The following is a 13478-nucleotide window of genomic DNA, read 5'->3' as shown; positions in this document are numbered from 1 at the left end:
CTACAGACTAGGGACCGAATGGCTAGGTAGCAGTTCTGCAGAAAAGGACCTAGGGGTCACAGTGGACGAGAAGCTGGATATGAGTCAACAGTGTGCTCTTGTTGCCAAGAAGGCTAATGGCATTTTGGGCTGTATAAGTAGGGGCATTGCCAGCAGATTGAGGGACGTGATCGTTCCCCTTTATTCGACATTGGTGAGGCCTCATCTGGAGTACTGTGTCCAGTTTTGGGCCCCACACTACAAGAAGGATGTGGAAAAATTGGAAAGAGTCCAGCGGAGGGCAACAAAAATGATTAGGGGTCTGGAGCGCATGACTTATGAGGAGAGGCTGAGGGAACTGGGATTGTTTAGTCTCCAGAAGAGAAGAATGAGGGGGGATTTGATAGCAGCCTTCAACTACCTGAAGGGGGGTTCCAAAGAGGATGGAACTCGGCTGTTCTCAATGGTGGCAGATGACAGAACAAGGAGCAATGGTCTCAAGTTGCAGTGGGGGAGGTCTAGGTTGGATATTAGGAAACACTATTTCACTAGGAGGGTGGTGAAGCACTGGAATGCGTTACCTAGGGAGGTGGTGGAATCTCCTTCCTTGGAGGTTTTTAAGGCCCGGCTTGACAAAGCCCTGGCTGGGATGATTTAGTTGGGAATTGGTCCTGCTTTGAGCAGGGGGTTGGACTAGATGACCTCCTGAGGTCCCTTCCAACCCTGATATTCTATGATTCTATGACAAGCACCTTTAATGAGTGGTAGCCTTTTTAGGTACTTCCTCACCAGCTTAAATATTAAGTATTCACCAGTTCATCTATTATATAACTAGAGGAAATTGGAGTCTGCATTTGTTGAAATGGTGATATAAAGATACTGTAAAACTGGAGTGGTACAGTCTTTCAATATTAATACAGGGACTGCTGGTTTTGGACAGCTGTAGTACTAAGTCCTGGCTAAACAACAGGATTATTCATAAAGGCCATGCACTAAAATAATTTAAAATGAAGTATACAATAACCTAATAAGTCCCTGTGTTCACTCACCAAAGTGGTTATGGTGTTGCTGTGCTGAAGGGAGAAAAGAGCTATGCCGGATGCTTCCTCCATGCATAACCACCTTTTCTCCTTATAAAAACATGCCTTATAACTGAACATGGGAAGGGAGTAACAAGGTTATGACCCATATTGTGTCAGTCCCCATTTCCTTTTAGGTAACAAAATATAAACCAGCCTGTGCAAGGCTCAGGAAGGTAGTGAAGCAGACACAGGGTCTTCAAAGGAAAATCTCCGAGCTGCTGGGTCCCCAGAAAGTGCTTGGGAATGCAGAGGAAACCAGTATGAGTCTGGCTGTGGAGCAGCCTGAGAAAAAATTGCTGGCTGCAGACCTGTAGTGGATGGTCAGGGACATGTTGAGTGAGTTAAGGGGAAGATTCTCACAGGCAATTGAGGGCCTGACTCCTGCAGGCTCCAGAAGCAGCCTGGGCTAATAGCTATCATGGCTGTACTCAAAATACTGATTCTGTGTCTTTCCTTGCTGCATTATTAAATTCTTTGTGGTTGTAAACAAAAGATCTTGCCTTCAAGATCCATGAACCTGTCACATACCTCCACAATATCCATGTATGTCACCACATAAGCTTCAAAGAAAAAGAACAAATGGATATAAACTGGCCATCAACAAGTTTAGGCTTGAAATTAGACAATGGTATCTAACCATCAGAGGAGTGACATTCTGGAACAGCCTCCTAAGGGGAGCAGTGGGGGTAAAAACTGCTTTCATGACGGAGCTTGATAAGTTTATGGAGGGGAAGGTATGAAGAGATTGCCTACAATAGCATGTGTCCCATCTGTGACCACTAGTAGCAAATATCCCCAACGACAGGAGATGGGCACTAGATGGGGAGGGCTCCAAGTTACTACAGCAAATTCTTTCCCAGGTATCTGGCTGAGAGACCCTGACATGTTCATGAGACCTAACATAACGCCATGTTTGGAGCTGGGAAGGAATTTTCCCCCGGGTTCCCCTGGGAGTTCTCTGCCTTCCTCTGCAGCATGGGAGATGGGTTGCTTTCTTGTTTGAACTAGAGTAAATGGTGGATTCTCTGTAACTTGAAGCCTTTAAATAATTATTTGAGGACTTCAGGAGCTCAGCCAGAGGTTATTAGTATATAATAGGAGTGAGTGGGTGAGGTTCTGTACATCACAGGCTACAGGAAGTCAGACTAGATGATCACGATTGTCCCTTATGGCCTTAAAGTCTATGAGACCCAGGGGACAGCTGTTTGCTCTCCTCAAAGAAGATCCTCAGTAAAAATCATGCCAAGTTAATGCTTTCAGCAGCAGTAACTCTCACTACTCATGCTGTGATCCTCCCCACACAGGGGTCAAAACACAGCTGACCCCATCACTATGGCTCATGGGAGATAGCACAGAGGATTCCTATGCACAGCTGGCCAGCATCCACAGGTTTGAAGGCCTAGATACCAAACCTGTGGAAACTGAACCTCCACTTCATTTTTTTTGGCCCTGTCCCCCACCCATTCTACATGTCAGTCTTGCAAATCAGGGGAGAACACAAGAATGCCCATACGGGATCAGACCAATGATCCATCAAGCCCACTATCCTGTGTCAACAATGGCCAGAGCCAGATGCTTCAGAGGAAATGAACAGAACAGAGCAATATTGATTAATCTATTCCTTCTTGTCTAGTCCAATCTTCTGGCAGTCAGAGGTTATGGGACACCCAATGTATGGAGTTGCATCCCTGACCATCTTGGCTAGCAACAACTGATTGGACCCATCGTCCATGAATTTATCTAATTCCTTTTGAACCCAGTTATACTTTTGCCTTCACAACTTCCCCTAGCAACAAGTTCCATAGGTGTGACTGTATTGCGTAAAGTAGTACTCCCTTATGTTTGTTTTAAACCTGCTGCCTATTAATTTCATTGGGAGGCCCCTGGTTCTTGCATTACATGATGAGATAAATAATACTTCACTTTCTCCACAACATTCATGTATTTATAGACCTCAATCATATTGCTCCGTAGTTGTCTCTTTTTCTAAGATGAACAGTGCCAATCTTTTTAAATCTCTCTTCATATGGAAGTTGTTCATACCCCTAATTATTTTCGTTGCCCTTCTCTGTACCTTTTACAATTCTAATATAAAACTTTCTTGAGATGGGGCAACCAGTATTCGAGGTGTAGGTTTACCATGGACTTAAATAGTGGCATTATGATATTTTCGGTCTTATCATCTATCCCTTTCCTAGTGGTATCTAACATTGTTAACTTTTTTGACTGCCGCTGCACATTGAGCTGATGTTTCCAGAAAACTATTGCAATGACTCCATGATCACCTTCTTGAGTTGCAACAGCTAATTTAGACCCCATCATTTTGTATGTACAGTTAAGATTATTTTTTCCAATGTACATTACTTTGTACTTATCAGCGTTGAATATCATCTGCCATTTTGTTGCATTGTCACCCACTTTTGCGAGATCCCTTTGTAACTCTTCAGTCAGCTTTCGACTTAACTATCTTGAATAGTTTTATATCATTTGCAAACTGTCATCTCACTATTCACCCCCTTTTCCAGAACATTTATTAATATGTTGAACAGCACGGGCCCCAGTACAGATCCTTGGAGGACTCCACTATGTACCTCTTTCCATTGTGAAAACTAACCATTTTACCTTCCCTTGGTTTCCTATATTTTAACCAGTTACTGATCCATGACTGAACTTTCCCTCTTATCCCATGACAGCTTACTTTGCTTAAGAGTCTTTCATGTGGGAACTCAAAGGCGTTCAGAAAGTCCAAGTACACAATATCGACTGGATCATCTTTGTCCACATGCTTTTTGACACCCTCAAAGAATTCTAATAGATTAGTGAGGCATAATTTCCCTTTACAAAAGGCATGTTGACTCTTCCCCCAACATATCGGGTGTGATAACTCTGTTCTTCACTATAGTTTCAACCAATTTGCCTGGTACTGAATTTAGGCTTACCAGCCTGTAATTGCCAGGATCAGCTCTCAAGATTTTTTTAAAAATCATCATTACATTAGCTATCTTCCAGTCATCTGTTACAGAGGCTGATTTAAGTGATAGGTTACATAGCACAGTTAGTAGTTGTGCAATTTCATGGCTAAGTTCCTTCAGAACTCTTGAGTGAATACCTTCTGGTCCTGGTGACTTATGACTGTTTAATTTATCAGTTTGTTCCAAAATCTCCTCTACCGAACCTCAGCCTGGGACAGTTCCTTAGATTTGTCACCTAAAAAGAATGGCTGTGTGGGAATCTCCCTCGCATCCTCTGCGGTGAAGACCGATGCAAAAAATTAATTCAGTTTCTCCGCAATGACCTTGTCTCCCTTGATCATCAAGTGGCCCCACCGACTGTTTGGCAGGCTTCCTGATGTATTTTCTTTTAAAAAAATTGCTGTTAGTTTGTGTCTTTGCTAGTTGCTCTTCAAAGTCCATTTTGGCCTGCCTAATTATACTTCTACATTTGTCTTGCCAGAGTTTATGCTCTTTTTTATTTTCCTCCGTAGGATTTTACTTCCAATTTTTAACAGATGCCTTTTTGCCTCTAACCACCTCTTCTATCCTGCTATTTAGCCAGGGTGGCTTTTTCCTTGGTCCTCTTATTGGTTTGTTGTTTTTTTATTCAGGGTACACATTTAGTTTGAGCTTCTACTATGGTGTTTTAAAATAGTTTCCATAAAACTTGCAGGCATTTCACTCTTCCTTGGAGGTATTTTACTCTTCCTTTAAATTTCCATTCAACTAGCTTCTTCATTTTTGTCATCCCCCCTTTTGAGGTTAAATGCTACTGTGGTGTGTTTCTTTTTTATCTGCCCTCCCTCGCACTACATGGATGTTAAATTTAATTACATTATTGTTGCTATTACTGAGTGGTTCAGCTATATTCACCTCTTTGACCAAAGCCTGTGCTCCACTGAGGACAAAATCAAGAACTGCCTCTTCCTTGTGTGTTCCAGAACTAGTTGCTCCAAGAAGCAGTCATTAATGATGTCTAGAAATTTTATGGGGATAGTTGAAATCCTCCATTTTTACTGGGTTTTCTGTTTTTTTTTTCAGCCTCTCTAATCTCCCTGATCATTTCACAATCAATGTCACCATTCCCGTAAGGTGGTCAGTAATATATTCCTACTGCTATACTCTTATTATTCAAGCATGGAATTTCTATCCACAGAGATTCTATGGTACAGTTAGAGTGAAATATAGTATAAATCTTTCACATATGGTGCCACTCCCTCACCAACATGACCTACTCTGCCATTCCTATATATTTTGTACCCTGGCATTACCATATCCCATTGATTAGCATCCTCCCACTAAGTTTTTGATATGCCTATTATATCAATATCCTCATTTAATACCAGACAATCAAGTTCACCCGTGTTAGTATACAAATGCTATAAAAGTCTAAATAGAAGCACTTATAAAACCTGTCAATATTTAGCTTTCTGCCTTCATGTGATGTAACTAAATTGGACTCCTGTTTGACTGTTTCTCTTCAGTTCCTATCTGCACTTTATCAATTTCTATCCATTCCTCTTTACTAGGATATAGAGTATCCCCTTTAATAAATCCTTCCCTAAGGCATGTCTATGTCTGAACTGCAAGCACCGCCGCACCTGTTAGTTTTCCCTCAGTCCTTAGTTTAAAAACTCCTCTACAACGTTTTTAATTTTACATGCCAGCAATGTGGTTGTGTTTCGGCTTAGGTGGAACCCATTCTTTCTGTACAGGCTCCTCCTTTCCCAAAAGGTTCCCCAGTTCCTAATAAACCTAAATCCCTCCTCCCAATGCCATCATTTCATCCACACATTGAGACCCTCCAATTCTGCCTAACTGGCCTATGCATGGAACCAGAAGAATTTCAGAGAATGCTACCATAGAGGTCCTGGACTTCAATGTGCAGGCAACCTGGGTCAAAGATAAAAGTTTGATTTAACTTGGTTTTGGATCGATTTAACTCCATGTATATTTCTGCACAGAAAGAATTTGTTAGCAAGTCTCAAGGTTATGAACAAACACAAATAAAATTGAATAGGTTTCACAAATAAGTAAAAAGGAAAAGTGAAAACTTGTTATTAATCAGAATCCTACAGCCAAGATTTTTTTAAACTTTGTTTTACTAATGTTAGAGGTCTTAAATACACTATAGGATGAGAAGAGTAGATATAGGTTTACACTTTGAATTGAATTTTTGACATTTCCCCATGATTCAGCTAGATCACAGGGTGTTAGTATATTAAATCCTTTCACATTCTGAAACTAGGGTTTTAATCCAGTTCAATTCTGTCCACTTCACAAATCACCATATAACTCAGCACAACTGGCAATCTCTGTACAAGAGAAGCCCAGGAATGCTGAAGATCAGAATCAACATGCACTGGCACACACACGGAGAATCTTTACAGAGACTGTTAGTACTAGGGAGTCAGACACTTTGCAGCTTCTGTAGGCAGAGAACATTGCACCCACAAGGGGCTTCTTGCATTCTTCCCTTCCCTCCACAAGCTCACTTTGTGTTACTTCAGGGGCTCCCTGCAACTCATTCTCACCCACCCCCACTATATTTAGGGTGCCCCATTTGCACCCACATGGTACAGTCTCTTTGTGCCCTGCCATTATCCCCTACTCCCCATTACAGGTCCCTGCGGTCTCCATTTCCCCTTCCCAAGTCCCACCCATCTAGTTTCCCCCTCCCCTCTTCACTACCGCTCCCTACCCCCTCCATTCCCTTGCCAGTCCCTGGGTGGCCCTCCATCCATTCCCTCCCCCCAGGTTCCTGCTTACCCTCCATTGTGAAGCCTACTCTCTGCCTGGATCCCAGCTTTCCTCACCACCAGCCCTGCCCCCCTCCGTCCCAGGCCCGTTTTCTACCCCTCCAAACTTCCTGCTTCTCCCACCACCACTGCCCCACCCCTCCATTCCCTGCTGGTTTCCCTCCTACAAATCCCCCCCTCTAAGGCTTTCTTATTTTTATTAGAGTCCATGCTACTGACAATGTTCACACACAGCTTTAAGCTGCTGCCTCGGATATGTGTAGGCAGTGGCAGAAGGCAGCAGAGAGTTCCTCTACTTGCAGCACCAAGCAATGTTGGGGTCCTGATTTTCCTGGGAACCAGGCTTTTCCAGTATGGTGATTTGCACTAAAATCAATAGATCAGACAAATGCCATCAAGCTGAGTGTTAGGCCTTTGCTTCACTCCGGCAACTATGGCCCCAGTCCTGCAATCAGATCCTCACTTGCACCCACAGAGTCCCACAGAAGTCAATGGGGCTCTACATTCACACAGGGGTCTGCCCACACAAATCTAATGGCAAGATTGGAAGCTATGTCTTTATTTAGGCCCCAATCCTGCAGATACTTATGCATAAACTTAAATAAACATGTACGCAGACTTATTAAAAACACTGTGCTTGAAGATAAGCAAGTGCATACATGTTTTCTAACAAAGTCTATTTGAGATGAACAGTTGTTTACTTCCACGAGTGCCAAATTCACCCAGAAATTAAAACTAGAGCTAGATTAGAGCGGGTTGGAAAAAAATTTTCATCAGACTTTGCCAACAATCAATAAGCTACCTGGAGACAGTCTGATTTTGACCAAGTTTCTTCAGTGCCTTGCCTGGCTCCTCAGCAACCCACCTATTCTTTCTCCATCTAGCTCTACTGAAGATCTTTGCTAATAGCAGAACTGTAAAACATTGCCACATACCCATGGTTCAACACAGCAAGTTACAACATATCAACAATACAGCATACTAAATTTTTTTTTGCTGATGTACAGTATTAAGGATATTTACCTGGATAATAAAATGCTATACTATTGCATCTGAACATGCTGAAGCTGAACTGTACTTTAGAAAGAAAACCTGAAGATATCACAATAATCTGTATCTTACCACATATATGTAACTATTTTAAAAGATATACTAGACTAATGTGATTTAAAGAACAAACAGGGAACTATTCGTAGGACCTAACATTGTAGACAGACAATTTCACTCCATCAAACCAAACTGTTTTAGAAGCATGACCTTTAAAACACTTGGAAAATAGGTTGGAAAGGAAAATTCTAACACTGGATTTGATAGTCTGTTCTGTAGAAACCTTTTCAAATCTTAACAGAACTCTTATTTCTGATCAAGTGAGGATTCAACTTGTTTTAAACTTACAATTTAAAGAAAAAACGTACCTCCACATTTTTAATTTATATTTTTCTTGTGGATTTAGAATTTATCCACAAACATCTCACATAATTCTGAAGATTTAGAACTAGCAGTGTAAAGTAAGCAAACAGCACAATATAGACCTGAGATATGAATATATTTCATGGTAGGAGGATAAAGCAAAGAGAGCCTTCCAATTACTTGGAAAAATACACATATGACAAACTGACCGTTCTATAGAACTACTTTTAATAAGAAACCATCTTTTTTTGTTAAATAAAAAGTACACCTGTCATAACTATAAAGGGAAGGGTGACAGCTCTCCTGTGTACAGTGCTATGGAATCCCTCCTAGCCAGAGACTCCAAATCCTTTTACCTGTAAAGGGTTAAGAAGCTCGGGTAACCTGGCTGACACCTGACCCCAAGGACCAATAAGGGGACAAGATACTTTCAAATCTTGGGGGGGGAAAGGCTTTTGTGTGTGTCCTTTGTTTAAGGGGTTGTTCGCTCTTGGGACTGAGAGGGACCAGACATCAATCCAGGTTCTCCCCATCTTTCTAAACAAGTCTCTCTTATTTCAAAATTGTAAGTAAAAGCCAGGCAAGGCGTCTTAGATTTACTTTGTTTTCTCAACTTGTAAATATACCTTTTACCAGAGTGCTTATCTTGTTTGCTATACTTTGAACCTAAGACAGAGGGGATTCCTCTGAGCTCTTTAAGTTTGATTACCCTGTAAAGTTATTTTCCATACTGATTTTGCAGAGATGATTTTTACCTTTTGCTTTAATTAAAAGCCTTCTTTTTAAGAACCTGATTGATTTCTCCTTGTTTTAAGATCCAAAGGGGGTTTGGGTCTGTATTCACCAGGAGTTGGTGAAAGGAAGGAGGGGGTAAGGGTCAATTTCTCCTTGTTTAAGATCCAAGGAGTTTAGATCTGTATTCACCAGGGAATTGGTGAAAGGTTTCTCAAGGCTTCCCAGGGAGGGAATTCTTAAGATGGTGGCAGCGGACCAGAGCTAAGCTGGTAGATAAGCTTAGAAGTTTTCATGCAGGCCCCTACATTTGTACCCTAAAGTTCAAAGTGGGGATACAGCCTTGACAACACCTCTACCCCGATATAACGCGGTCCTTGGGAGCCAAAAAATCTCATCACCTTATAGGTGAGACCGCGTTATATTGGGTTCAGTCCGGTATGCTGTGCCGGACTGGACCAGCTTCCCCGGCAGTGATTTAAAGGGCCCGGTGCTCCAGCCGCTGCGGGGAGCCCCGGGCCCATTAAATCACTGCCAGAGCTCCGGCTGCCGGACTCGGGCGGTGATTTAAAGGGCCCGGGGCTCCCTGCTGCTTTACCGCGTTATATCCAAATTCGTGTTATATCAGTCGCGTTCTATCGGGGTAGAGGTGTAGTTAGTTTTTAAATATATTTAAGAAGGTTAAGTAAGGCTACTTCTGTCTGCCCAAACCAGAACAAAAATATTACAAGTTACTTAGAAAATTAGCTTAGATGCCATTAGCATCAGAAAGAATATGGGCTGAAAATGAGTTTCCCCATTTAAATATTTGGTGCCAGAAGTCTGAAATATGATATAACACACCAACATTTGACAATGGCTAGGTAAATGGCAAGCTAAAACATCTGCTTATTAGGCTAAACTTAATTTTGTTTTATTGTTAGGTCAACCTCCCACAAATCATCTTGCCTCCCCCATTTTGTCAACTGAATGCATCATGTCATATTTTTAGACTGTAATCTCTCTGAGGCAGAGTGTCTTTGTGACTAGCACCATGAGGTCCCTGATCTGTGACTGAGGTCCCTCCCTAGTTACGACTGCAATACAAATTATCAATCTTTGCTTTTTTTTTTTAAATGACATTTCCAGGTTTCTGATTCCTGCTCAGTAGAAGAAACATGAGTCATGTGGTTGATTAGTTGAAAAGATGATTTTAATCAGTATATGAAGAGAGCGATGAAAGTCGCTATCACTGTCCTTGAGTATTGAACACATTCTTTCACTTTCAGGGAAAGAAAAAAAGTAACAGGATCCCCTTAGTAAAAATATGATGGTAAAGAAAATGCTTTATTTCCATTTCTAAATGCAACAGAATGCACTGAAGTCACTGGAAAGACTGGATCAGACCCTTAGTCACCATTCTGCCCGTTTGGGAGACTGGAGACGGAAGTGAGGTGATTAGACATCAGGGTATGTTTGCAAATGGAGAGGAGATTTTGTAGCTTATTTATTAGTTGTGCAGGAGGAATTAAGACAGAGCTGCCTAACTCAATGATGGCGGAGAGAGAAGAAGAATCAGTAGGCTCTGGGACAGACTGGATGGGAAGAATGAAACTATGAAATGAGAGAGGAGAAGCTAGTGAAAGGGAGTGAACACCATGCCCATGGGGGAACGTGAAGCTAGAACTGAGGAAAGGGCAATTACAATGGATTAAAAACAAAGAAAATTATGCATATTAATTTCTATTATATATTTACAAAAAAGCTCATTATTGGAAATACAAAGGGAAAGGGAAGTGTTATGGAAATTTCTGTTTTTAAAAATAGTAATGTTTATTTATCAAACTGAATATACTTTCTAAAAGGAGTAAGTCCCTTACTTTGTTTTTAAATTTTTCATTTTAAAGTTTGCTGAAATTTCCTGAAAAGTTGCTTATTTCTGTTCTCAAAAGTGTTTCAGGTTTAAAGGTCGTGGAATATTCACAATTTAGGACCCCATCCTTTCCAAATAAAATCATTCAATTAAGGTAGTTTATTCCTAATTACGCTGTGTGTTTTTGGAAAAAACATTGGGAGCTATTTCAGTGAGCTTATTCATTAATTTGAACAGTAATAACACTTTGTATACGTTAAGCAAACAGATATAGTCTATGATTAGAGTCGTCACTCCTGTTACATGTAGGGATTTTTTTATTATACATTATTTAAATTACTGAAAGAACAAATGAAATTAAAAACTATGGGATATTCTAGATGTGGTTTATTTGAATATTCAGTATATTGATTAAATAAATGACAACAATCTAGTCAATTTAAAAAAACAAGTTAAAAAGAGTACTGGGTATTACACCTGGCCCCACCATCCTATTTCAGTTTTTGCGGTTTTACAGTCACTTTTTTGGATTCTTTTTAAATGATTTTCTTTCCCCTTGCTGCTGTGTGAAATACTGACAGAGGAAAGACAAAATGACTACACATAAAAGTGTAATTCTTCCAAGTCTATTGATCAGTAAATGTTGATTTCACCATACACACACAAACCGACAAACATTTCCATCATTAATAACTGAATTTATAAACAGGCAAAGTAAGAAAAATGCTGCATGAGAACTAGAATTTGATTTAAGGATATTTAACTTTGTATGTTTTGACATGTGATGTCCAAAATTTGTGTTTTAAAGCTTTCACTTTTTGAATCTCAACAACTACTGTGATTAAAATAAATTGTCTGACATCCTCTCCATTGTTTGCCCCCCAAAAATGTCTCATAACTGTGGACATTTAAATCAATAATAGAAAAATATTTGTCAAAGTTGTAAAAAGATAAAAATCTAATTATGCTAAGCCTGCACATAAAGTGCTGTCAAACTACAAAGTAAGCAAACTGAAAGAAAATTAATCTCTCTGTAAATGCCTTGAGTTATGGTCTTATATCTTAGTTGTAGCATCAGCAGAAAAAACTCTGACAGACGTTTGACTGTTTCACTAACCTATAAATGAACCTCTGTGGAAGTCACAAAATACATTTTCATAAACTACGCATTTCATTACATGTTTCAGATACTAGCAACTGTGTGTGGCTCCATATACATAGCTGGTGAATAGCACCTGAGTAAGGGGAGACAGCATAATTCACACTGTGATTTATAGTTTTTTGGTTAAAGAAAATAGAATGCCATTGTAACACCGACAGACCCCGGTCGTCGCTCGGTGGTATTGAACCTGGGGCCTCTGAAGCTTGAAGCATAAAGCATAAGCTTCTACTGCATGAGCTAAAAGCCAACTAGCAGTTAGCTAAGGCTGTAGAGCAGACTCATTTTATCTCTCTTTCTAAGTGGTCTCAATGCTACTAGATGGGACAGAACACCACACCCAGGAGGTGTGTGGGTTACACCATGTTTCAGAAAGCATACTGTAGACACACTTCATTACTACTAGGATTAGAGATTGTAATTTGTTCAAAAAATCCAATTTTCAAATTAATGTCTCTATGAATCAGATTTCTGTCCCTCTGATGCTGAAAGTATACACACACAAGCCCTATCGCAACATTCTAAAAACACAAAGAGCAGAAGTCAGGCCAGAAGCAATTCTGAAGTTATAGACATAATGGCCATATATAAAAGGTTCACAACAAGCCTCAGGGCAGTCACAGTAAGTCTGAGGGAAATAAGTGAAAAGTAATTCATAGTGGAGGGGAAAAAATTAACTGCTCATACTCCTCATAGGGTTCTGTTTTAACTATCAACTCAGGGAAGGGACTTGTGCCTCATTCTGGAAAGCTGAAAAGACCTCTGCTTAATATGCAATGGAAACCAACCACTTTAGGATGCATTAGAATAGCATGGGAAATAGTAAAGAAAATAGAATGACATTATGAAAATCAATGATATGCCCTCATTAGAACACTGTGTGCAGTATTGATCATCTCACCACAAAAAAGGATACTGCAGAATTAGAGAGGATTAGGATAAGAGCAATAAGAACGTTAAAGGGCATAGAAAAACCCCATATAAGGTGAAACTGAGAAGACTGGGATTGTTTACTTTAGACAGAGGCAAATAAGAGGGTCACGGTAACAATATATGAAACAATAAATGATATAAAACAAGTAACTCAACTTCTGTTCTTCCTATGTCATAGCAAAAGAACAAGGGAACTTCAATGAAAAGTGGCAAATACAAAACACACAAAAAGGAAATACTTTTTCACACAATGTGTAATCAGATGTTAACTCATTCCCACAGAATGTTGTTGAGGTCAAGATCTTAGCAAGATTCTAAGAGGGATAGGATGATTATACAGATAAGAAGAATTTCCAGAGTTATACGAGTTAATGCTAACAGAAGAGTTTTAGAAGGAGTATAAAATTTTGTGTTTCAGGGTTAAGGTAATCTGACTATTAGGGATGAGGATGAGATTTTCATAGCAGGCAGATTATCCCAAATTGACCTACTGTGGGGTGTCTTGCATCTTCCACTGAAACATCTGGTGCTGGGCAGAGACAAGCTATTGAACTAGGTGGAATAGTTCTGATCTAGTAT

At 40.2% G+C, this 13478-nt stretch overlaps 1 protein-coding gene across 1 annotated transcript in view; it reads right to left on the bottom strand.

Moving 5' to 3' along the window:
• MAP3K1 (mitogen-activated protein kinase kinase kinase 1) overlaps positions 1–13478 on the bottom strand; it is a 98588-nt gene that overhangs the window by 74336 nt on the left and 10774 nt on the right. The window contains exon 3 of the mRNA XM_065406682.1: positions 12142–12165. Within this exon, the coding sequence (XP_065262754.1) occupies positions 12142–12165 (24 nt within the window). The remainder of the gene's footprint in view (positions 1–12141; positions 12166–13478) is intronic.

This window comes from Emys orbicularis, chromosome 6 (genome assembly GCF_028017835.1).
Source record: "Emys orbicularis isolate rEmyOrb1 chromosome 6, rEmyOrb1.hap1, whole genome shotgun sequence".
NCBI classification, from domain to species: Eukaryota; Metazoa; Chordata; order Testudines; family Emydidae; genus Emys; species Emys orbicularis.
Note: the sequence above shows the minus strand (reverse complement) of the source record. Positions and strands in the feature narration are given on the sequence as shown.